The sequence below is a fragment of the Bradysia coprophila genome, unplaced genomic scaffold (assembly GCF_014529535.1).
Source record: "Bradysia coprophila strain Holo2 unplaced genomic scaffold, BU_Bcop_v1 contig_358, whole genome shotgun sequence".
Lineage (NCBI taxonomy): Eukaryota > Metazoa > Arthropoda > Insecta > Diptera > Sciaridae > Bradysia > Bradysia coprophila.
The window spans coordinates 22,368-49,473 of NW_023503616.1; the positions used below are offsets into that span (position 1 = coordinate 22,368).

The 27,106-nt window shown below is 33.8% G+C and overlaps 1 protein-coding gene across 8 annotated transcripts; it reads left to right on the forward strand.

Moving 5' to 3' along the window:
• Positions 1 to 1,611: 1,611 nt before the first annotated feature.
• Positions 1,612 to 26,352, forward strand: LOC119081606 (la-related protein Larp4B). Of its 8 annotated transcripts, none has more exons than XM_037190644.1 (10): positions 1,613 to 2,296; positions 13,683 to 13,821; positions 20,014 to 20,380; positions 20,471 to 20,720; positions 20,789 to 20,929; positions 20,996 to 21,211; positions 21,276 to 22,034; positions 22,094 to 22,916; positions 22,977 to 23,744; positions 24,997 to 26,352. In XM_037190644.1, exons 1-10 carry the CDS (start codon positions 2,135 to 2,137, stop codon positions 25,188 to 25,190), a joined length of 3,819 nt encoding a protein of 1,272 aa, XP_037046539.1. In that variant the 5' UTR covers positions 1,613 to 2,134; the 3' UTR covers positions 25,191 to 26,352. The 8 variants fall into 8 exon arrangements, with proteins under 8 accessions (XP_037046540.1, XP_037046541.1, XP_037046539.1 ...); XM_037190643.1 differs by having other exon boundaries at positions 21,276 to 21,989; positions 22,020 to 22,034; positions 22,094 to 23,744; XM_037190645.1 differs by having other exon boundaries at positions 1,612 to 2,296; positions 22,094 to 23,751.
• Positions 26,353 to 27,106: the final 754 nt, after the last annotated feature.

Here is a 27,106-nt window from a genome sequence, read left to right on the forward strand (position 1 = left end):
GCAAGTGATACATTCAACACGTAGCCACAATAAGACATAATACAACTGTAACTCAACATACATATATTATATATCGGTGCAAGAGCAAAACATTTTGATTTGATAAAGACGCATGCGCTGCAATTTGCAATTTGAATAATATGAAACTGTACTCTTAACACACAGTTTGCGACTATATTCTCTCTTTTTTCAACTCTTTCATGTAAAGACGAAAGTACGTCAAAGGCCGTAATCAAGTAAATAAGATGTCAAAACAGCATATAGAGGCATACTTATACAAAACAAACTTAAATGTTTTTCTTCTCTTCCAAATCAGCAATTACAGGAATCGGCTAATACATGATAATATGCACATTCTGAGTGCTCCCATCCGTTACTTACATTTTCATAATAATATACAGTCACACTGTTAAATTTTTGCATACAACCAAGAACGCTTGTAATCAGGATTACTCCCGTACACCAGATATTTTGACTACATGCAATGCACTTCAAGCATGATTGGTACTCTAAATAAATTTTGGCACTGTAAAAAAATGTGTCAACGTTTTTCATACGAAATAGTACTCTTTTTGACTGTCAAATTTTCACAGCTGTTTCAAAGACGAGTAGTGTGCTGCAGATGATGTCATCTTAAACAGCAAAGTTTAGATCAAGTAGTATATTCGATAACCGTTTTACTTCAGATCATAAATGCCAAGAAAAAGTAAAAAATTATCGGACTGAATTGTTCGAAAATTTCAACCAACAAGAGTGTATGTTGCACATGAAGTACTTGGTATAATTGACAACGTTATTCGATTTCCAAATGATCATTTTCTTATAACTGCTTGCCTGACTCGTTTTTTAATCATTTTGCCTTTTGATACTTCGGAACGCTCAAATATTTTCCTAATATAAAGAATTTTGTTTTGTCAAGTTATTTTTTCTTGAATTGATTATGCTACACGATAAAATGTGATTACAATTGTTGGTTTTCCTCGTTCGCAATTCTCAATTTGAATAATGCTTTTTTGCAAATCAATTGATTTCTTTTCTGAAAAAAAGCAATAAACATTCCCTACAAAATGGACAAAAAATTGATTGATGCATGGTCATCAATCTAAATGGTAAAAATTAAGTATTGTTTTAACGTGTCACATACGGCTATTCATTTGTTATCGATTCGACGACAAAAATAATGACAATCTCTGGTTAATATGGTCCCTTATATAGAAAAGTGCATGGTAAAATAATTGAAGTACAAGATTTGAAATCAACCGATTAAAGATGCTTTGATTGATGGAAGTAATAGACCCGATAATAATATTGGTCATATGCTTGCCGTCTGTAACAACTTAAATATTTTTCTGGTATACGAGTAAGTACTACACACTTACTTGTTTATGCATGTAGTTAATAATATTGAGAGAATTATGTATGTTATGCCAACCGATTCAGACATGTTATGTTCGACATTCACATTTTTCTGTTATAAAATCGAGACAGTACGAGCGTGATATGTATATATGTATATATAGACTCTGCTCAGTATATAGCTCAGTATATAGCTTCAGCAAAAAAAGCATATGGCAAAAATCAGAATTTTCTCCTCGCCACCACTAAATCTCTTCAGTATATTCGTGTAAATTGTTGCGTTTAGTCGGTCGTTCCATATAAACTTGTGTTGGAAAAACCAAATCTTAAATATCAAAGATTGTGAATACGGTATATTGTTTGTGCTTTATTCGTTTTGGTAGCAAAATAGACCACCGATTTAATTGTATTAACTCAAAAGTGTAGCCGTGGAATTGAAACAGAAAAGAATTCGAAAAGAAATTTATATTGGCACTTTGGGTGCTCAACAGGTCGGCATGATATAAAAATAATCCGTTTTAAAGTCGCGATAAGCGTCGAAGCAATTTAATTATTATTATTTTTTCTGTTTTTATACTTTACTTAACTAAAACTTGTATCCGTACAAACAATACAAATACATACGTATTACGTGACCAATATAAATAAATTTAAAAAAAATATTTTTTTTTGTAAAATCTTATTGAAATTAGAACAACGTCCACAAGTTTTTGTTTGTTTGTTTTTTTTTTTCTTCATTACTGGTGTATTAAAGTTGTTCGGTGCTTATATTCGTTAAATGCCACTAAACCAAATACGTGGATTATTGGGCGATTCGCAGTCAACATCAACGATACATTCAACTGTTACACGGCCTATCAACGATACTGCCTGCATGGACTGCATGGACGGTACATATATTTGTACGGCGTACAATCCACGATGCTTTCTCTTACAAAAGGTAAAATTATCATTTCCATTGTATGTTCAAAAGCCCCAAATTTTTTACGGAATTGTAATACTCGTCTTGTAAATCGTACAATCGGCCAAATGCAATTCAGAGTAAAATATCTCCAAACAAACTTGGTCGTTTCGTCCGGATATAATCTAAACCATTTCATCGTTACCATATGTCGCAATTGTTTTTAATTAAATAGGTTTGTCGAAAGCGTTTTACTCTGATGGTGTCTTTGATTGTCTAAGTTACATGACTTCGAATCATTTATAAGGTGTCAGTGAATTGATATCAAAATACATTTGATTTATTGCGACACATATTTTTCTTGTTATGTACAAATATACGGCCATATTGGATCAATAGAAATTCTTCTATATGAGGTATAGAGAGTGCTAGCACAGCTGATTTTCAATTTGTGTATTGGTATTTGAATGTATAGTTTCGTGTGTATACATTGTCGAGTTCAGAACAAGTACTTTTTGTGTACAGTATCACATCAATGGAGAGTGTGCGGAGAAGGTAATGGAAAATGCGTTGGTGGAACCCATTCCTCTTTTTCAATAATTTCTAAATTTTGATGTATGTACTTGAATCATACATATATTGTACATCGAATGATGTTTATATTCATTGAATATTATTCATATTCACACGTAAAAAGTTTGAGAAAAGAGCAGTCCCAACACCACACAAAATTCTATTTAAAAATTTAATTTCTCTTTTAAACATTATCTTTCGTTGTAGCTATGTAGAACTTTGTGCATTTTTTTTATTTTACTGAAAATTGTTGTTCCTTTTTCTTCTGAATCGGTGGTCTTTGCATATACTAATCTATCGACTCAAGTTTATTTTTTCGCCACTGTTATCTGTCTCGCAAATTCCTTTAAACGATTTTTGCTGGTTGAGTCACTTCGTTCACGTCAATTTGGTGAACATTGTACCTATTTTAGGTATATAAATACATAAATGTAATTTGAATATTTATTTCGATGATGTCAAATACAAATTGTTTTGTTGAGACTTTACATTTTATTTGTCAATTAAATAATTTGTTCACATTCTTTTACCGAAGTATTTTATAGCATTATCTTCACTCAGTATAGTAAACTCTGTGCATACTCATACTGTATAAGGTCTCTTATATAATTCATATACTTTGTAAGAGCTATAAAATTTACATAAAATGATAAATTTGAACATTGAAACAATAAATCGTACGATGCTTTAAGGTCTAGTCTTCAATCAAACCCTGCGAAGGCAGGAGAATTTCAGAAAACACCATTTCCACTTTCGTCGGACTAGCACAGGCACTTGATGTAATCGTCAGATAGTAAATTTTTAAGTGATGAGATTTATCATCCTCCATTGTTACAGTAAGATCCTAAAATGTACTACATATCCGATAAGTAATATCTCCACTTCAATATTTCCTTTTATATCATTACTGTATTCAGTCAACATTTGTAAGTAATAGAATAGAGAAATTTCTAATCGTAAATTTTCGTAAAATCAACAGCAGCTCCATCCATAAACGTTTCTGTATTTAACGTGTAAACACACACTGTTCCTTGAACCCTTTAGTCGAATGATATATCAGAAACATCACAGTATACAGCCACACGCAGCTCCATAGGACGTCTTACAACAGAAAATCACTTAAGTTGTTAAACGTTATTCTCGTTAGCTGTGTACACGTTCTAAAACTTCTCCAACACTGTATCAACACTGTATCAAGATGTCAAGTCAACTTATATCCGATTGTGGTAGTTGCGAAAATATGATTCTCATGAGTGATTTTAGGAATCATTGACATGCCAGAGGCAATGGTGAATTTTTGTCAAGGCAGCAGTTAAGCTCTTTCGACCTTTTTTTCCAATTAATTTTAACGCTTTTTGTGTTGTTATTGCGTGATGTATTAGACATAGACATAAGGTTTAATAGTATTTTACATGACTAGGGATGCAACGATGTAAAGTAAAGTTTTCGTGAGAATTTTGTTTAACCGAGGCGTAGCCGGAGTAAAACGGAATGATATAGAATAATCTACTAGCCATCAAAGACATTCATTTCAATGATATCAATGATATTTCCATATGCGATATCAACGTTGTCATACATATACCATACTACTATATGAACGGAGATGAATACTGATGCATTCTGTGTATTGCATCATCAAAATGAAGTCGGATGCAATGATGAAAGTTTTAATTCTGTATCTGTATCGTTGTCATAAATTGTTTGACTCTCAGTTCATTAATTATTTTTATTGTCAAAAATGTTACATATAAACTTAATTTTATCTGGGGTCAGTAGATCTTCCTAGGCTTTTCCCTACAACACCAAATGTATTTATTCTGAACGATGACCATAGCTGCATGAAATGCGACATGTATACTCACTCATACTATTTGCTTGTTATCTTATGAATATTAATAACAACACGATGACTAATTCATTAAAGACTAACTTGTCTCCGCTTGTCTGACTGATATTTGAAATGAATGAATACATCAACAACAGAAAAAAAATTGATGAAACGACGCAAGCCGATAGAAGTAAATACAAAATAATCGAATTAATTGAGCGAAATTTCCGTGGACGGAAGGGATTTTAATTAAATTATTCCTTGAATTTAGATTTCGAGAACGGTCGTCAAAACATGTTTTTTTTTTGAAAAACCAAAGTAAAATTTTACTGGAAATACATATAATTCGACGAACGATTAGCATCAGATAATTTTATATGGCGAGTTCGACCGTCAATCCTATCTGCGGTTTGTCGTTCGTACAACTTTTGGTTTGTATGTAGTTTTTGTTTCCAGTCTATGCATTAACCTGTTACAGACGGCAAACATATGACCAGATCAGTGTTATTATTGGGACCGTTACTTCCATCGATCAAAGCATTATTAATCGGTTGATTTCAAATCTTGTACTTCAATATTTTTAACACATATTTGATTATATGAATGACCATATTAACCGCACTTGTCATTATTTTTGTCGTCGTTATCGATAACAAATGAATAGCCGTGTGTGACTGGTTAACGCACAACTTCTTCCGTTTCTTTCAAAGTTATTTTGACATATTGCTTTTACCACGTTCGATTCAGAAATATATCGAGCTTTGATAAAAACGATAAGACCAATACCCTCTCTAGCATACCAACTAGGAAAATTAGAGTTGTACAGTTACAGTATATGCTTTCATGTAAAATTTTACACGTCTAAAAATAAATTAAATGAAGTATGAGCAGCGATGTCCTTTTTTGTGTTGAAAATATTACGTATCACCGCACCATTAAGAAAATTGCAAAAATGAAATAAAGTTTCAAGTTTGTGTTTTTCGTGTGATGTTATTGCTTTTAGAAGATAGCGCGGCACAACAACTCCATTACAAAAAAGTCAGTGTCAAATTTGTGAAAATAAGATGGTATTTTGACTGCGTCAAAACAAAAATTGGTTGCTGGAGAGGGTATTGATAAACCATAAAGGAACGCAAAGTTTGACAACTGTAAACGTCAGTTAGATTTGTTAGATTGGGACATGAATTTGCTTGCCTCAGCGGTTTTTCAGCTGATCAACTCATACAAAAAAAAAACCTGCTTATACGTTTTTATACAGCTTTACGACTTCGACGTGAGTGTAACTGTTTCACCGATCAAAGACGTATAAGATTTTTTTTTTATTCCAGAGGGACCAGTTGAAAAACAGCTAAAGGACATTCATGTCTAAATCTCACTGACGTCGACTGTAATATCTCTGAAAATTTAGATGTGATATGAATACTCAAAGCTTACGCGATTTCGCAAATTCGGAAAATCCCATTACATCATTTGACGTTTTGTAAACTATTTTCATGCTAGATATAAAGTTTAATTTAAAACTAAACTAAATTTATTAAGAGGATCAAACATATATACTACTATGCGTACATACGAATACTATATCCGACGCCGAATTAATTATTAATAAGACTAGTCATTGATCAGATCCCTTATTAGCTCGAAATCCACGAGCTATTAAACTTTCTAGTGAAATTCCATACGCATTCAAAAACAGTGTCGTTAACCACTGGTGATAACCGTGATTACCTCGACTTCCTAGATAGCAGCGGTTAAAGACTCCTCAGGTAATTTGTACTTTTCACAGCAGTAAGGTGAGGTCCGAAATTGGTTTTCTCGTCTAAATCAATTCCTAGATACGACGCCGTTTTGGTGAACTTGATCTCTTTACCTTCGAAGATAGGTGGTGTAGTTTGCTTCCTTTTCGGTGAGTTCCTGACGGGGAATATCGTCGCTTGGGTTTTGGCAGCATTTAGTTGAACTTTTCACTTTTTGAGATATTTGTTGCACGACTTAAGGACATTAACGCCGTAAGTGCGGTCAAAATTCAAAATCTTTCTCGTGCAAGTCTTTTTAAGGCAGCGTCATTTTCACACAAGGAAGCGTTGAAATGTATTTTTCGGTTCGCTTTTTCATCGACTCGTTCAATTGGAATTCAAATTTTGGGCAAACTTACAGCGTGAATTGTGTAGCTTTTTGACAATTGTTTTTGTATATTTGGCTGCAATTAGGAGACCAGTGTCGTCAGCGTAAAATGACCTACAATGTACAGTCCACAACATAACTATTATTTTCTTCAAAGTGGACGAAAACGCGGATTTTCGCAAAACGCAAGCATGAAGAACGTTGTGTTCACCTCGGGGAGAAATAGGAAATTCTAACTTTCGCTAATGGTGAAATTTCTTATTTTTTCCCCTTGCTTAACAAATAAATATTTCTCAAGTCAGTAACTTATTTTAAGTAATTTCTGGGTGGGGATTTGTATAACCTATTTTGCTGCTGTTGAACAGACATCAGTGTTGTTGACAACCTATACTGTACAGTCTGTTTCTCTAAATCCATATGTGTGTAACAAATATCAGTTGAAAAGTTCTACTGTACACCTTTTATTAAAGCCGAAGCCATCACGAGATAAAAATCATATTATGACATATGCAGTGAGTAAGAAGTACTGACTTCCGGAAACGTTTCCCTGTCCGGAAATAATTTTTAAAATCCTTATGTTCGAATTCACTTCATTTTACAAACCTCTAAACTTTGTATAGTTGAATATGTTGCATCAGCAAAGAACTACTAAAATATAAATAAGTAAAAGAAGGTTGACGCTCTCGGAAATTTTACCTTTACTTCAATAATAAATATTCGTTTGTTAGGATTTGAACATGTAATGCCCAATTATTATTTTTTCGAAATCGAACAATAATTTGACAAAATTTAATCGAAATTCAAATATCGTACGAAGTGTATCATTACTATAATTTGACAGTAACATCGACAAAAGTCGTGTAAAAACCATAGTATATTCATAAATAATTCGTTATCAAAAGATTAATCTCAAAAGTATTGGGTTTCCTCTATGTAATTGAGGATGTATATTAAATGATATGTAGGCTTCTAAAATAAATCCTATCCAAATGAATTTCAGCTGGTTTCAACAACCATCGGTTGATTATTTTCCGAGATGACACTTGAAATAGAAAATGTACCACTTAATCTCCTCTCTCTCCTCTCTACCTCTTTCATATTAACGAACATTTGGATTTTATAAATTTTAGAAAATAAAAAACAGAAATGTAAATTGAATTTTTTGCCGTCATTGGCTAAACTATGTAATCACACAAGAGGTATAATGTAGATTACTGATACGGTGGGTCAATTTTTCGTATGTAGATTCTTCTTTTTACGGGTCAGGGGTGGTATATTGAAAGAGAATGACAAACATAAAGAATAGAAGACATTCGAAGGTGATTTCTTTAGCGGATCCACTTTGTTATCATATTACAAACAATATATTTGTCCGTCTTTATGTTCTACCACGAATTTAGGATTGTTATATAACACCCAATCCAGAAAAACAATCTCATTTACTAACTTAAACTTTAAATAACTTGGAACATAAAGTTTTATTTGATAATAACTCTAACGTCTCATTTGATATGAATGAATATTACAACTCTCATGGTTAATTTACTTTATCTACTATTTTAGTGCATACACACAATGCATTAATTCCTCATTCCGATAGTTATTTTCGTAACAACTCATGTGACACATACACACAAACGACAATATTTTTATCACAGAGCGCCACACTATTTCAAGCATAATGCGTGTACCGACGGTTTTGCCTCACAATAAAATAATCAGTTGAAACTTCAGTTAAACATTATTTATATATTTCAGTTGAGATAGTAAAACAGAATAATATCGGTATCTGTTATAATTCCTGGAACAATAATGCAACACTGAATATCCGACAGAACAGAAAAATTGGATTTATTTTATCTTATTAGTCAGAGTGTAGTTGGTAATATTTTGCTGATAGGGTAACTGTGCTAACATATAGAGTTCCAAGCGTTTTAAATCTATCTCTTATATCTCCACAGACTGTGTAGGTCATAAATTAAATTTAAAATATTCGAAAACAAAATAAACAAATTGAATTTAATGGAACGTTGTCCAGATATTGTAAGTCATCACATTTATGACTCGTTTGCTCTTTTCATTCATTCAATATTATTTTGGAATATGAAAAATTTCTAGCGAATTATTCGTATACATCCAGCGGTCTACCACACAGGGGTGTAACTTAGAACGATTTTTATTGTCGCTGTTTAGAACATTTTTGATTTTTGTACCAGCCTGTTGAATGTCGCTCAAAAATATTGGCAATTACCGGCAATTGCCCAAAATCTGGTATCTTACGACAATTTTCACAAGTAAATCACATTCATTAATCCTAAATTTGTACCTGTACATGACACAAATTCTACCCATGGAGTGGCTTCTATTCTTAACAAAAATTACCCTACTCTATTTATCCAGAACCATGGAAACTGGCCTGATTCAGGAGAATCAGGGGAAAACATTAACTATCGTTTTTTATTCTCATTCGAAAGAAGATAATAAACCTCGTCCAATGACTGGGTTGACGGCAATGTACCGAGCACAGAACCTGAATTTCCACGTTGAATGTCTATGGATAGTCTCTGCCGAAGGAAAAGCGTAGCTCTCTTCTCGTTAGTGATATTCGAGATTCTCTTGCCTAATTCGGAAACAAATTGCTTTGCATGAGGACCCCATGGACCAAGCGTTTCAAAACCTAAAGGAACAAAGATGTATTGGCCAATTAAAGAATTATATAGTGTGATCTTTTTATCCTCTGCCGTTTTTGTTACCCAACCAACATGTCTTGAACTGTTCATCAAATACGATTTTGCAACTGTGTCTCGGCAAGTTGCGTCCCACAGTAAACATTTTCCAGCAGACCATGGTATCAAGGTGAGTCCATCGGGATGTTTTCCATCTTCACGCGCGACTCCAGGTGGTTTCAAAATTGCTGGAACTCCTGCAGAAACTATACCTCTTCTAAGTGTTTCATTCAAAGATTTATGTCTCGGATGTCGGCCTGATGCTTTTATCCAGCTCAACCCATGATAGCCATAAGAATCAACGTCTTTGCCGCAGACGCATTTATGGGGGTGACAAATTTTTGCTCCAATTCGTAAAGCAACCGAAATTCTTAAGGTGTCGTTATCGAGGCATAGACCAAGAGATGTTGAAGGTAAAGCACTCAACCACAGTCCAGATTCTTCCTGAGATGATGCTAGTAAACGGGCTTTCTGACAGGCATCATTTTCAAAAAAAAGTAGCAGGTTGGCAAATTTTCATGGTAAAGTGGTACGTACACCCGTGGGTCGTACAAAATTTATATCTCGTTGCATTACTATTTACCAACGATTTCAAGAAAGAAAGACAAAATGCGGTAAAAATTTGATTGTGAGTAAAGTAGTCGATAAAAATTCGATAATAACTTCCGACCTCGATTCCGATAAACAGATCAAATGGAAATTTATTTCAATTTCAACTGTGAGCAAATTTAACTAAAAATAGCTCAATTCATAATACTTGATAAAAAAAACCATACAGCACGTATGCTTTATCAGAGCCCAGCATAGATAAAATCGCTTTCAAATACTGTGAAAAGTATTCTCATTTAACCGAACTTAGTACTTACAGTTAAGGACAATTGAATGTGTGCCTAGGCCTGCTGCAGCTGTTTCCACGCATGTTGTTATTCATTATTAGATTTCTAATTCATTTTTTTACATTCGAAACTGGCTATCCGCACTTATATAGTATTTTGTCAATACGTCCCAAAAAATTACTTATCTTGGTCATACGTCTCTACGTTTTCTCTCACTGGATTGCCATTTTAGATCTTCCTTGTAGGAGTGCCTTGGACCATGGCTATTTCTAACCACGAGCATAAATATTACGGTATGATAATTCAAGTCATTTTCGCCAACATCAATCAGCTAGACTGTAGAATGTTTCTGACTGAGCTGAGAGTTATGAGTCCTCGTTATGCTATGCCATCCACGATAAGAAATGCCATCCACGTTAAATCCACGTTAAAAAAATCTCATACAAATGAATGAATGAACGAAACATTTAACGAAACTTAAGTGAGGTTACGTGTGAAAGTACCGTATTTTGGATATAGAGAGAACCGTTGTTATTGTTCGTTTGAAAGCAGAGATCGATTGACTGCGTTTAGTGCAGGTACGAATTCAAATAGTTAGAAATTATTTATTACAAATCGTCTGCTGTAGCATGTTCCCAATCCTAACCATCCTAACTGTAAACGAGTGTCCCAACCGAAAATATATATCTAGCTACGCTAGATATCTTAGTTGCTCATTATTTTCATTTGAAACTCATTATTGGTTTTTCGAAGATTTATAGATATCAGGCATAACCTCGCCTACTTCTAAATTTATCCTTTTATCATTCTTAATAAAACCATATTTATTAACAACAATATAGCAGATGTACACGATGCGTGTGTTGTCTACTGCCACGTAGTTGTATCGAAATTTCTGGCACAGTTTTCAAGTACAATATAATTACTTGTCATTGTCATATAATACACCCTATGCGCCGTGAACAATATACTGACAAAGGAAAAGCAGATGTGAAAAAATCACTTACACACTGCCAAGAGAAGACAAATATCGGTCTTTTGAAATAAAATGAAGAAAAAAAAAAACGATCGCAAGGAAAAATGGCAATAGCTTCAATAACATCGGACTTTTTGTTTTTCCGTAGAAAAAAGTTTGTGGGTTTCATTGTCATAAACTTTAGGTGTGTCAGCACACACCGTCATCCCTACTGCTTCTTATGTGTACACCAGCCTTGGGTGCACTTCCTTAATTATTTGACAACTGACGCATTTTAGTAAAAACGTTTTCACAGGTTATTTTAAATCGACTGAAAATATAGCTCTAAACCAAATTGTTCTATGGTATGCCTCTAAGGTGCATCAATTTTTTTACAACCCTGATCGAAGAAATTAATATTGATTGATATAAGTACTCATTAGGCCCTGCTTAGTCAATGAAGTAATGGCTCATTTTTCGTGGGTGCGGTGAGTAATATATATTATAGGTGACATTTCTTCACTAACGTATAAACAAAAGTCCAAATTGTTTTCTTGACTACTAAAATTACAGTCCTTGTCGTCGGCTCCAACTCGGCGCCTGAACGAAAACTAACATGAATTGGCATTTTTAACAATTAACTTTATTACCCCCACCCCATTATTAGAACTTTGGAGAAAACAAAAACTTGATTGAAGCAGATTGAGGTCCAAGGTCATACGAATTGTCAAATTACTGTCAAATTTCATCCATAGAGACATAATCTCATCAATATTCGTATGAAAACCAATCTCTGTAGATGAAATCGTGTTCGTTCGGCAAAATTTGTGTTTACAGTTACTTGGAACAAACCTATCGAATGTTTCTATAAGCTAAAGTTCAGGCTTATTTGAAATGTCAAAAATCATCCACAGATAACGTTTCACTTCGTGCAAAGCAGTTCGATTGACTAGATTCAATATTTTTTTTCTAAATAACTGATAGCTGTGTCTGACGTTTGGAAGGTCATGAACATGATCTTAGTTTGAGTTTTCTTGTAAAATAGTGAGCTATTCAAGAAACCATTATAGATCATCTTCAAGGCCGTTTGAAATGCCATTAACGATAGGAAATGCCATCCACGTTAAAAAATCTCATAGAAGTGAATGAATGAGCGAAACATTTAACGAAACTTAAGTGAGTTTACGTCTGCAAGTACTGTATCTTGAAGATGATCTATAATTGCACCATTTATACTTTGGAAGTCTCTGAAATTTAACGTTTTTGTTGTTCCAAACGGCTCAATACATTCAATTTTGATTACTGAGTTTAAGTATTTCGTTTTCCATAAGGTGGCATCCAATGATATGAATGTACAAACCAGCAATGAAAGTATACTCTATAGGTATGGTCTAATGTCTAAAGTCAAAATTTGTATGGAGCGGAGGAAATCAATGAACCAGGTATGGTCTATCCATACAAGCCGGAGGAAATAGCGATTTCATATAAACAAACTCACCTCTCAATGATTTTCAATTTTTTTTTTAAAAGGTGAGTTTGTTTCTATGAATGCGCTATTTCCTCCGCTCCATACAAATTTTGATATTAGGGCATACCTAAATAGTATAGGTTTCTTCCATCATACGGTAAAAACGAATTTTGACAGGCCGAAAACAGCCAACCGTCATCCACAGATGCAAACATAACCGCAACTTAAACAAATTTGTTCTTTAAAACTTCAAAGTGAGGTTGTGTTGGCCTGTCTGTGGATGACGATTGACATTTTGAACGGCCTTGGAAGAAACCTATACTTTCATTGGTGGCATCTCCCAGTGTAGACTCAAACTCTACCTAAATTTTTTTTTAACTCACATCAGTACACACAAAAATTCATTTTCGAAAAGTGGTCACCCTACTGCATAGAAATCTAAAATCTCATGACATACCAGCGAGTCGTACCAACAGTGAAAACTTGAAAAGAAACAGTTTCTTGGTGAAAGTAATTGTTGTGAATAAACTGATTTTTCGTTTAATTTTATTAAGAATTTCCTAATAAACTTTTATTATTACTAAATGAAATATGTTACCATAAACACTACTATATCGGCAACATTAAATTAATTCGATCAAAAGCAGTAATTAATTTGTTATACGAATAAGTGTGCTGCATTCGAGTTCCGTTCTGATTTTCATTACATGTGTCAAATGAACTTTTTTTTCCATCATCGGTCACATATATAAAATATCATCGGTCATATAACATAAGTTTTTTTTTTGTGTGAAAACCATTTTGACTTTTTTTTGTGGTGGATACGATCATTTCCACATATAAACCGGCAAGAAATCAGCCTAAACTCGTGATTTGTGCAATTGATTTTTATTTCGGAACATTAAATTGCAGGTTGCACAAAATCCATCACCATCGATTTTGGAATTGGCCAGGGATAATTCGGAACTGAAAGTAGAATCAACGTTCGTAGACAGTTTTCATTCACCAGACTTTTGCTTTGAACATGATACAAATTTTATGGCAAGTGATGGTAAGTTGAATTGCGATTCGGTCGCTTCATTCATTTATTTTTCGTTCATTAATACATTTTTCGGTAATGAATTTTTTCCTCAATGTTCATAATGGTCTTATTGTGATATTCTCGTTTACCGGTTCATATCTACATTGAAATAATATGCTTGACGGAATCACGATTCCTTGTGTATATGTTTAGCCTAAATTTTTAATTAAGGTCCATTCATTTATTGTTCTCCTTTTTTAATTGTCTTAATTTTTGTAGAACTGAATGAATTTCATAGATGGCTTCATCACACTATTCCATCAAAATGTTTTTTTTTTACATTTTTTTTAGTTTCTCACATTTTTGATTGATATATTGTGAGATCCGTAGAAAATACGCAAGATGTCTCTGTAACGTTAGTGTCATTTCAATTTTCGAACTTATCGTCCCAGTAGTAAAAATGCAAGTCGACTTTTTCTTGCAAAAGGCCGCATCGTTTTCACGAATTTAATTGAAATACTAATCTTGATTGGTTGATTGTCCACATTTTATAACAATGAATTGCTATGCAAGTGTAATGACATCATCATAAACCTTTGTTCATGCATTTTATCATTGTTTAACCGTTTTTACGTTAACTTATATTTACTGGGGACGATGGAAGTGTGCACTGTGTGTGTGTAATGTGCCCAGTAAACCGACATCAGACTATTTAATTTCAATCAAATTTTCGAACATCGCCATTTTGGATATTCCGTGTGAAAATTTGTGAAGAAATTTTTTTGCAAAAATTCACACTGATAATTTACAATTAATTTAATTTGATTAACTGTAAAATTGCGGTGAATAGTTCGTTGATAGTTTAAACAATGTGTAGTGAACGGCGAGTTTGATGTGATGTGCTAAATCGGTATGCATTGAACGAAAAGCGTAATGACATTGCTAAGAAATTTGTCGTGACCATCCGCACCTAAAATTTAAAAAAGAAAAAAATGTGCTGTACAAAAATTTCCTTGTGAAAAAAATATTCTATTATGGAAGTTGTTCGTTTGTGATAATCGCACATGGTTTTTAAACATATATTGATTTGACAGTGAATATTTCAATATTACGGGAACCAGTTTTTTTTTGCAATTTATGTTCTATTCGCTGGATCTTTCGTAATTTTTCTTTTTGTTACAATTTTCTTTCGGGTTTTTTTTTTGGAGTTTGATAACCTTTTTTATGAGAAATTTGTGATCTTTTAACGAATAGTGTGCATATATGCCAACTACTGAAAGCCACTCCTATTGGATAGTTTGAATTTCATTCCATGTAAACTTGTGAACGATTGTAAACTTGGATGACTTTTCCAATAATTTATTGAAAAATATGGATGTCGGTGGTAAGTTTACATATCACAATTAAAATTCTATTCAATAGAAAAGTAAATCCACATCACATTCGGTGTGTGCGGTTCTTTTTTCTCTCTCCTCTTCTGAACAGCACTGGTTCGCGAAAATTGATGTAATAAAAATAGATAGATAGAGTCTGTGTCCGACATACCAATTATACGATTTTTTTTTCTACTTACTTTCTTTCGTCTTTGCATCTCTAGCACGGTTCGATCACACACATTTTTTACTTGTGTGTAATAGACAAAGTTAAAAGTTTCTTTAAATGAAATTTCCAATTCGAATTCAACTTATTTCATGTTTCATAACTGAAAATTCGGAGCCAGTCATTAGCTAAAACTCATCAAGATTTGCAATCTCATTGCAAAAAAATATTTTTTTTTGTAGAAAAAAATCTATTAACGAATTCAGTATTAGAATTACCATTGTCAATCTTATCGCTTACTCTTACGTCTGGGTGGAAATATTTTCTTTTTTATGTATTCTAATGTTTAAGTCTGGCACTCGGCAGACAAATATTCCCATTGCGATAACCGACATACTCTAATTTTGGTAAACATTTAATCACAATGAAACGTATTCTCTCCTCAGACTTCGGATTAGCTAGTAGTTATATATATACACAATGCGTAGCTGTGTAAATATTGATTACGTACTAGTTTCGAGATTTTTATTTTGACTGTGTCGTAAAAATGAAAATCGCCAAAGTAGTACATTTTACTTGCGAAAACCACCGGAAACGATTGTCTTTGATAGGAAACGAGTTTTCCGGGGCGTAGTGAGACGTATTCGATATACCTGAAATATAGGCTGGCTCACTGTTTCTGTTTGTCATTTCTTGCAATTCCAATGTTCTCCAAAAAAAAAACTAAATTGAAACTAATCACTAAATCGATTGATGACTTATCGTATGTATACCCTACGACCCGCCACGTATACGTACGAAAATCTAAAAATTTGTTGCAAAAAAAACCAGACTTCCATCTGTAATCGCTAGACAACCAAATCATTTTTTCATTATACAAGGTGCCATATCGACAGCACAATTTGTATGATTGATAGATATACACCTTTTAGCAGTTAAAATATTTAAAAAAAAAAACTTAATTAAATAATGGGTTCTGACCGTTTCTACAGCCAAAAGATGCATAAATATTCAATTGCAAATGATATAACACACAACTATAAGCGATCGCATAGTTTATATTTAAGGAAATAAGTAAATAGAAAAAAAAAACGACACAATCACAACACACATTGATCATCGTAGTTTAGTAATATATTTATACATCCATGTATAGATAGATATATAGAGCTCATTCACTGTCGTACTGCACTACATATATGTACACATTTTGTACTTATATCAATAATCCAAACACACTACTCACTCAAAGTAATAAACATTTCTCTGCCATTATTCCTCCATTCCATTTTTATTAGATATTTCACATTGTTGGCTATGTATATACATATATGTAAGACTGTGTCTAACTATATTTTTTTTTTATTATAAAAGTACTAACTTATTTGAAGCGAATATATATGTATACAAAGACACATTCCAACATTCTTTTTATTTTAAAATTTTTCGATTTTTTTTTTAATTTGAATTTTTGTTACGAATTTTGAGTTTGCAATTATTTAGGTAACATTACTAACCAACAACAACGTTCATTACCGATGATTTATTTAGTGATTATCCGTTTTTTTTGATCGTTTTTTTTCTTCTCTTCTCTTCTTTCACCAAAACATTTTCTGTAGGTTTCAGATCGACAGTGCATTTTCAACGTTTTAAAAACTAAAAAAAAAACGAAAAAATAATTTCTCTAGTCTTGTTCGATTGTAAATCTTTGGTCGACATTTAGTTGGCAAAAAGTAATGCTCTCTATTAACGGGTGGGATGTAATATCTAAACACGTTATTCATTAGTAGTATGCGAAAACATTTTTTATGTTTTTCAGTCTCCATGATTTTTCGAGTAAATTTTCTGGTGAATCTACTTGCACAATTTGTACATATATACGTGGACAGAGACGTTATACTAAAAGTTCGTACATCGCTCATTGATTTCCCATTACTTTATCTCGTGGCATTGTTACACCTTTTCAAATAGAAAAAGTTTTGAACGATTGAAGGAATATTTATCGTTTAACAGAAATTGTATTCAGCTAAAATTTAGTCATTTCTGCTTGTCTGTTATCGACTATCAAGTGAATAAATAGATCGAAAAATATGAACTAATATGAGGACAAAGTTTTGTACGAATATTTCGCTTCGCGCATTGCTCTTATTCCAATATAAATGAACGTTCATGATCGACCATTATCATTATTACTTATAGATACACACATATTTTTGACAAATGATTAGTCGATTGCGTCTTTGTTTCGTTAGTTTTCGTTGTCTTTGTTTCGCCGAAAGCTAAACCAGGGGGCTGTGGAAAAATCTCCGAACGTATTATCGTCAGGGACGTTTCTTGTGACAATAATATCGTTCGTTCGTCGATAATACAGCTTTTTGAGACGATAATAACATTTGTAAAAGGGAAAATCTAGTTCGACAATATTATTGTTTCTGTTACGATAATATCGCCCGAGTGACAACCATATCACTGGACGTGACAATATTATCACCTGTGCACTCGGAGATCTTTCCCGTCACCAAAAATTACGTACCCAAGTTATTTTACTCGAAACGCTCTGCGGAAATTAAATTATCTGGAACTCCATCATGAGAATAACTCATTCCGTAAGGTGCTACGAGTGAAAGGCTTCACCATTTTTGAAATATTAATTATCGAAGTGAGGACGCAGAAATATTTTGCTTGGAGTATGGAGTAAGCTCAATAATTCATTCTTGAAAAAAGATTTAGGGGAGTGGAAATCAGAAAAATCAGAACGATGAAACTGGCGTCAGATATCTACCGAATAAATATGTAGCACTAGCACGTCTTTAAAATTTTATTTTTGCTTCAAATTGTTTTTCCCCACTAATCTTGAATTCAGTCAGTTCATTGCAAAGATCAAATAATTGCCGCTGTATCTACCGTAAAGAATTGTTACTATTTATTGCTTTTAAGTAAAATCATCAACCATAAAAAGTTGTTAGGCTCGTAAAATTTAATTAATTTCAATTCACCTATTACGACAATGCAATCTCGTCATCTAAATTTTTCTTATCGGCAAAAAATTGTTTTTTTTTTCGTATTTCAATACTCTCAATGTTGATGTGTGTGTCAGTATAATGCTGCAAAACAATATGTTTTGTAATAAAATATGACTTAGGATGACCTAATCTATTACATAATTTCGAAAAATGATATCAAATGTTAGAACAATATCTATAGTTAGCAGTAACCAATCTAGTTTAATGGTTTCATTACATCTATAATCCGCAGTAAGATAAACTACTTCAGGTGCAGTATTTTATGTTCTTTGAAAACTCAATTGAACCAGTAAGGAATATTTACGCATGAGAGGTTTGATTTTCAGAAGACTACAGTTTAGTCAACATTTTACTGACAAAGCAGATAGTATGCGAATAAAGCAAATTTAAAGGAAACGCTTCACTAAAATTACATTTTCTACGACCTACCACCCATATTACAATAATTCTAAACCGATAATGTTCTAAAAAGCTTATCTCATGATTTTAAATGAAATTTCATTGTGACAAATTCGTTTCTGAGTCCTATAATAAATAGGCAATCTCAGCATTAAAACTTGTTCAAACATTTGAATACACACAAAAACTATGTTATGACATGACAGAAATTATCAAACATCTGAAGCTATTCAAAATTGTAGAGAGGATTGCTCTTGAGGGCTATAACATTTTCTCAAACAATTTGTCGATCGTTGCACTCGAAAAGGAACTATATCCCAGATAGTTTCCCATAAACAGTAAAATTTCGATAGTTTAACGTTTCAGTTGATAGCTTTCAACATTATTATCTTCTCTAGAAATTGTGGTCAGAACTAATTTTTCCGCTCTTATATTCACATTCTCGATATCAACTAGCTTGATGTGGTTGCACTTATTTACGACAAACCGATAGCGAAAAGTGACATTTTATTTTTAAAAAAATGGTGCGGTTGCGGTAGTTATGTATTATTTTCGAGAAATTTTACAAAACAACCTTACTGAGGTAACGCAAACACTGGTTCAGTTGACGAAAGCAGCGCTCTATATTCCACAAGTACAGTTTTCATGATGAATCGAATACAATTTCCATTACAATTATCAAATTTATCGAAGTTCTACCTTCAAGTTTTTCTTTCTACAAAATTTGAGGCGGTAATATCGGAATAGCTAATCCGATGATAAAAAGGGAATTAGTAAATGTCCGTCCGATATAACTTCGACGAAAAAGACAAATTGAACATTCAGTAATTGTTCGAAAGCAATTGTTCAAAAAAGATCGCTATCCTACACAATAAACACAAACCAAACAATGAATAACTATCGTCAGTGAATGTTGTACTAAGTTTAATATTTCTTTATTTCGTAGCATTACGTATGTGATTGTATATCCGTCATACGGGTATCACCACATGAAATATATGCAATTAAGTGATTTACAACTTCGTATATGTTTTCGTCATCAATAACACGCAGAAAGAGACACACAAAAACATTTCTGTTCTAAATGTCCCTTAGTGACGACTTGAAGAGTTCATTGTTTTGTTCTGATTTGATGTCGATATGGGGATGGGTAAACTTTACCATGGTTATGACTTTGTTTTCAAAATGTTCTGAACACCAACGAACGAACACCGACAATTAACGTAAATTCATTCCATTGTTTTTTTCTCGATCACTTCAGGTTATGTGTACATGAATGGAGAAACAGACAAGTCATCCGTTGGAACGATGTATGCGTCTTCTCCGGACCAACCAATAACAACTGTAACGCCGAACGAACAGCAATCGACATCGGTCACAGCAAATGCTAGCATTTTAACACAATCGTCATACGTATCACGTTCACTCGCTGGAACTGGTGTTCAAGACACGGAATTTTCAAATATGAATGGTGCAATGTCCGGTTCATCGTCAGATGGTGCTGAAATGTATCCGGATACAGCTGGCAACGGTGATGGTACTACATTTACGACACCTGAAGGCAACAGTATGCCAATGGATCAGTTGAAGCAAATGTTGTGCAGTCAATTAGAATATTATTTTTCGAGGTACGTCCAGACCATATCGGAACTCACATAACCGATGTTGAAAAATTTATTTTGAATTTTCACTGATAAAATTTTCCATCCCTTTTGCAGAGAGAATTTGGCCAATGACACATACTTGGTATCCCAAATGGATAACGACCAGTATGTACTGATTTGGACGGTTGCTAATTTCAATCAAGTTAAAAAGCTAACGACTGATATCAAATTAATCACGGACGTTCTACGAGAATCGTCTGTTGTCCAAGTGGACGAAGAAGGACTAAAAGTTCGTCCAAACCATAAGCGCTGTATCGTAATTTTAAGAGAAATTCCAGACAACACTCCCATCGAGGATGTTAAGGTAAAATATTGACGAATTCAATTAATTTTGGTCAATGTTCATTCAAATGAAAATTGTCAATTTTGTAGAATTTATTCAATGGGGAGAGTTGCCCCCGGTTCATATCATGTGAGTTCGCTCACAACAATAACTGGTATGTGACATTTGAGTCTGAAGAAGATGCCCAGCAGGCGTATAATTTCTTACGCGAAGTGGTCAAAGAGTTTCAGGTATTTAGACGATCAAGTTTGAGAGACACCCAGATCGAATGATTAAAAATTTTGATATTTTTGCAGGGAAAACCCATCAAGGCTCGTATAAAAGCCAAACCCATGAACAGGCTTCCGATTGCACCACCAGTGCAAATTCCTAACAAAAATGGCTTTCGGACGACTCCTCCTCCTCCCGTATACGATCCAAACACTTATGCTACTGCTCAGCCACGTTATGTGTACACAAACGGTGCAATTCCTCAAGGAACAGTTCCTTCTTATAATGGTCAAGTTATGTTTGTAAGTATAGCTTGCGTCTCTGTTCCCTTAAACGGATTTCTTTTCAATGTGCCCATATTTATAGCCATTCCAGCAACAATTTTATCAACCATTGATGCAACCATGGCCTACTCAAGCACCACCACCTGGTCAAAGCTACTACGAGCTTGGCAACGTTTTTTCAGCGAATGGCCTAACGCCACAAGTAGCGTTTGCGTCAAAGCCTCAGGCGCGATTCCCGAACCACCGTACTATAAGGAATAAACGAATTATGAATCACGACCATCGACAGACTGTTGATCAGTCCATACATCAGATGCAAAATCAAACGCTGAACAATCACCGAACACTACACGGTACTCCGGGCAATATGTCGCATCATAGCAATTCCACACAACAGCAACAATCACAGCAGCTTATCACCAGTCAACACGTGAATAGTTCTCAGCAATCACAATCGGTGCCGGCCAATGCAGCTATGTATAAATCACAATCAATTTTAAGTCACGGAAGTAGTTCGAAATCCTCAGATGCCTACCACTCAAACAAAATGCCCAAAGATAGTTCTTCGTTTCCCGTATCGTCCAATGTGCCACAAAACATTAGTCATAGCCATCACCATCCTCCCCCTCATTATCATCAACATCACCATCCTCATGCCCATCCGCATGCACATCCACATCCTCAGCCATCGCAACACTACAATTACCAACAACATCAGCAACAACAACAACAACAGCAGCAGCAACAACAACAGCAACAACAACACCAGCAACAGCAGCAGCATCAACAGCAGCAGCAGCAGCAGCAGCAACAACAACAACAACAACAACAACAACAACAGGTAATTATTACAGAACATTTGATTAGCGGAACCTGAAATAACCGTCAACTCATTTGCAGCAACACCATCAACACATGGACCAAAACGATGGCGTTCCATCAAACTCTGTTCAGTCGACAACCAAATTGGTTGCAGATAACGAAGATTATAGCAATGCGCACCGACCAATGCCAGTTTCGGGCAAAGAGCAATGGATTCCTCGTCGACGTCGACGAAAAGACGAAGAAATTAATGTCAGTGCTCGTTCAAGCAACAGTTCCAGCGGTAATCCAGGAAGCCATCATAATAAAATATCTCCAGCTAGTCCAAACCAGCCAGCATTTAGCGGTAACAATCGTGATGCTACGACAAGTGGTAATTCCGTTACATCGAGTGGGCATACAATCAATACTAGGCCGATAGCACAACAGCAATTCGATTTGGCAGAATCTTCCTTTCCACCACTACCAGTTCTTGACCAAAATATACCGACTTCTGCGGCTGCGCCAGCCAATCAAAATGTTATGAACAACGTTTCCAAATCAACGGAAGGCTCAACATCGGGAGACGTTGCTGGGACATTGGATGCAACACCCAATAAACTAGTGGCTGCAATTGTGCCATCAACGGCTGCTTGGGGAGAAAGCCGTCTTGCTGATGTGGTCAAAGGTACTGCCAAAACCAAGTCCAGCAAAACGGATAAAGATGTACACAGTGATACTCGATCGAATTCGGCCTCGCCAACTCCGGCATCACATCAAAATCAACAGCAATTCCACTCAGTGGGTAGCCAAAAATCAAACGAAAATAGTCATACCGTGATATCAGTGAAAACTTTACAAAATGTAGACACTTCTCTTGCTCAACGTAGCGGCGGAGCAGTAGGCGAACAACAAACAGAAGGTGAATTGAATGTGCTTAGTAGTGTTGCTTCACTTCCCCTGACGCCTCCCTTTTCACCAGAACAATGTGTCGCCCCAATAATAGCGACGTCAAACAATCCCAATAACAAAATCAAACCACCTGTGATAATCAAATGTACAACCGCTGACAAATCCACAAAGACTGACGAGTCGTTACTGAACGGCTTGACTTCAAATGCATCGTCTAGCCCATCGTCAGCGGACAACGCATCGACCATTCAAAATCAACTGTTGAACAGTTCATTTGAGAATATTTCGGTTAGTGGGGGTGTTGCAACAACCACTAGTGTTGCCACAATGACATCCATGGAAACTACTTACGGAAGCTCATCAGTTGCCAAACCTTCGATTGGTTCAGTAGTGTCAACGTCGACGATGACAACATCAATACCGAAGGCCCATACTCAGCAATACAAACAGAATACATCGAAACCAATTCAACAGCAAAAGTCCTCCACGAATAATCCTAGCCAAACTCAAGTCTTCATCTCACAAACGCAACCAACTTCTCCATCACCTGCATCGCCCGGTACGGGCCATTTAACCGAAAATTTTGTTGCACTTGCATCGCCACCGTTAGCTAATAATGTAATTGTTGATCATAATACTGCCTCATCATCGGCCCGATTGAGCTACGCTCAAGTTGCACAACACAATAAGGAATTGCTGAGCAAAACTGCCGAACCGCAATCAGTTCCAACGCAGCAAACGGACAAGCAGGAAAAACACGTTGAAAAGGATCATAAGCGAAAGGACTTTTCGCCGCAACGTGTTACTTCCCATGGCGATGCTAGATTGGAACGAGCAGGTAAGACGTAGGTACACAATCAATGTTTTTATGTTTTGTTGTCTTCTTCTTTCCTTCTTTACATAGAAAGATGTGACTTTTAGCTAAGATCGTTTAATTCATTGATCATCGATCATTGAATTTTAATTTCTATCTTGTGGACGAAATTAGTTTCTCTTTGTGAAGTTGATTTTACCGAATTCGACCTACGACTAGTAGATGGTAGATCACAATAGCTATTTCCATAGCATGTGCGGTAATGGTAATTGTGCGTAGTAGATGTAAAAATTATCAACCCAATGTATGCTGAAAATTTTAGTTATTTGTGTAGTCGTATAGTCCATTGCTAAGGCGCAACGTAAAAAATACTGTATTGAGTACTTCATGAGAAATAGGGTTGTTTTTTGTCACTAGATCGTTTGATAATCACATTGTGTGACAAAAGCATGTAATTTCTCAACGTCTTGCATTCAGTGATTTCTGCAACCAGCTACGAAATGCAAAACATACAGAACGCTTTGAAAATTGGTTCACTGCGCTTATATATATCTCAATGGCCGAATGGTTAGAGGTCAGGCATGACATTTATTATTATCGGTCAATGATTCAAGAGGAATCACAAAAAGTATTTTCTCAGTGGCGCTCAAATGACGCCCACTTTTTACAGCGCCGTCGAAGAAAATGATTTTATTCAACTCAGTATCATAATAAACTGCGCACTGTCGATGCCTCTGTTGCATAAAACTTCCTATGAATTTCGATGCAAAGTGCTTAGACACTAGATGTGTAATTGTGGCACTCGAAATAACTATTATTTACATGATTAGGATCTTCAAACGTCACATTTACGCACTAGTGCGTATGCGTAAATACATAGATGAAAAACTATATATGAAATACTTCGATCGCACTGCAGTACATAAATATCTACATTCAAAATAATTGCGGCTTGTCAACTTTCGGCACCCTGGACTTTACTTAAATACTCGTGGAATACCTCCAAATAAATTTCTAAAAATCTAGAATTCAGTTTTTGATTTTTAGAAATTTATTTGGAGGCATTCCTTGACTATTTAAGTAAAGTCCAGGGTGCCGAAAGTTGGCAAGCCGCAATTAATTTCAATTTGTTAAAATGTGTCGAAACATTGAAGTCTTTTTCTTACTATCTTTTTTTTGTGGCTCTAAAATCTAGTTCTTCTTCTCTACTTTCAATTGCTGCATGCAACGAAAAATGTTTCAAATTAAAACTCAACATTCCATTTCAATATTCCAGATAATATTCGCGATGTTCGCAATAACAACAACAACAATAACAACAATCATCCTCGTAAAGAACATCATCACATCAAAGAAAATCATCGATCGAATGGATCAAATGTAAATAAGGCTGTCGAGTCACGTCATCGTTCGAATCGAACCCATCAATTCAAAGATTTTTTACAGCAGGGACCACGAAGTCCCAATTGACAGGTGATTTTTTGGTTTTAAAAAAAGCTATTTACAACAACAAACCTACATAAAAAACAATAATTGGTTTCGAATTACTATTTTTTTGTTTTCGATTTCTCTTCTTCATGATTTTTCATTAAATTGCCGAAATTAAATTTAAAAATGAAAATTTTGATTGAGATAATTTTTTTGCAAAAAAAAATGTAAATTTAACAAACAAAAAAAAAGTAACAAAATGAAATGTAGTAGTTAATGGTCTTAAATTTGGTGCTTAAAGATACGTATATTGTTTCCAAAACGGACACTTCATTTATAAAAAAAAGATACGAATGACTGGACTTAGGAGAAATCCAAGACAATTGAATATTTTTTTTTCGTTTTCCGTATTTTTGATGTAATTTGAATTGCTGACTCAAACTATTTTTTTTTTCTTGTATGTTTTGCATTTTTTGGTTGATGTACGTATCTTTAAGTACATATTTCGTTACCTATTTGTGCATAAACTACATTTATAAATGCCAATAAAGAAGAAGAAGAAAAAAAAACTGAGTGATGAGAGAGCTAGAGAGAAGAGGGTCGATTTATTGTTTTTCTTTTTTTTTAAATATATATATGAATGTAATGTTACTTTATAAACATAGATAAAACCTTATAAAATCTAAAATAATATTTAATATTAAACAAAAAAAAATAATTTAAATTGAATTAAGTAATAAACACAACAAAAAAAAACATAAAACATGATTTATGAACTAAAAAAAGTAAAAAAATAAATTATTCTTATAAATATTATATATTATGAGTGTGTGTATAAAAACAAAACAAGAAAAAAAATTAAAATAAAAAAACTAAAGTTAAAATAACGATAATGAAAATTAAAAAAATGCAAAACATTTAATGAAATTTAAATTCGGATAATTAATTAAATGTAGACCATCCATTTTGTAGGAATAAAAAGAAAGAAAATTTAAAAAAAAATGTTAAAAGAACTACAGACAGACACACCCACAACACAATATATATACACACACACAGCCACCACAAACCACTTATTATAGACACAGAGTCACATATTGAAGAATTTGATGTCTGAAATTTAATAAAAGCAAAACAAAAAGAAAGAAAAACCGAAAAATTTTATCGAACAAATAAACAAAGTGTTTACAGTAACTGCAAAAAATGAATTTTATATTTTTTTTCCTTCTGTTTAAAAATAAATAAATAAAAAAAAAAACAAGAAATGATAATAATTTTTACAAAACATAAAATCAATTTATGCATTAAAATATCTTAATATTCGATCACATTTAAAGGTAAATAAAATTCAGGATGTTATTTGTGTTGAGTTTTCTTTTCATACTTTTTTTTATCATTTAAATAAAAACAATAAAAACAATATTGCATAATATCCAAACAAACAAACAAACAAATAGTGGAAAATATACAAAGAAAAATATTTTAATAATGTTTGATGAAACTATATAAACGAAAACACAAAAACAGCAAGTTAAATGGCAAATCAGAAACAAAACTGAAAGAAAGAATATTATTTAAACGATAAATTACAATTAAATGTTCTTAGTTTATCTTTTCTTTTTTTTATTTTTGTGGGTGAGAATATAAAATAATTTTTTTTCATAATTTTTAGTTGGCTGAACTAATGAATTTAAAATGAGAGAGAGAGAGAGGGAATTGCGTTTATTTTCTAATTTTATTTATCGAAATTAGGATGTAATTCATTTAGATAAAACAAAACAAACAACAAACCGATATTCACGATCCAATTTAATAAGAAAAGAATTAATTTTTAATAATGCAGGCTTTCGACCAAAATATATAATTGTCCCCCTTTGTTTGTCTTTAAATTTCTTTTTTGAAAATTATTTTTGTCTTAGACGCATTACGTATCTGCGCGGATTGAGTGTTACTTTCAA

Coding starts and splice junctions, on each gene's coding strand:
- LOC119081606 (XM_037190642.1), top strand. CDS start 2,135: ATGCCACTAAACCAAATACGTGGATTATTGGGCGATTCGCAGTCAACA. Junction 20,381..20,470: donor TTAGAATATTATTTTTCGAG/GTACGTCCAGAC, acceptor TCCCTTTTGCAG/AGAGAATTTGGCCAATGACA. Junction 22,035..22,093: donor AACAACAACAACAACAACAG/GTAATTATTACA, acceptor ACTCATTTGCAG/CAACACCATCAACACATGGA.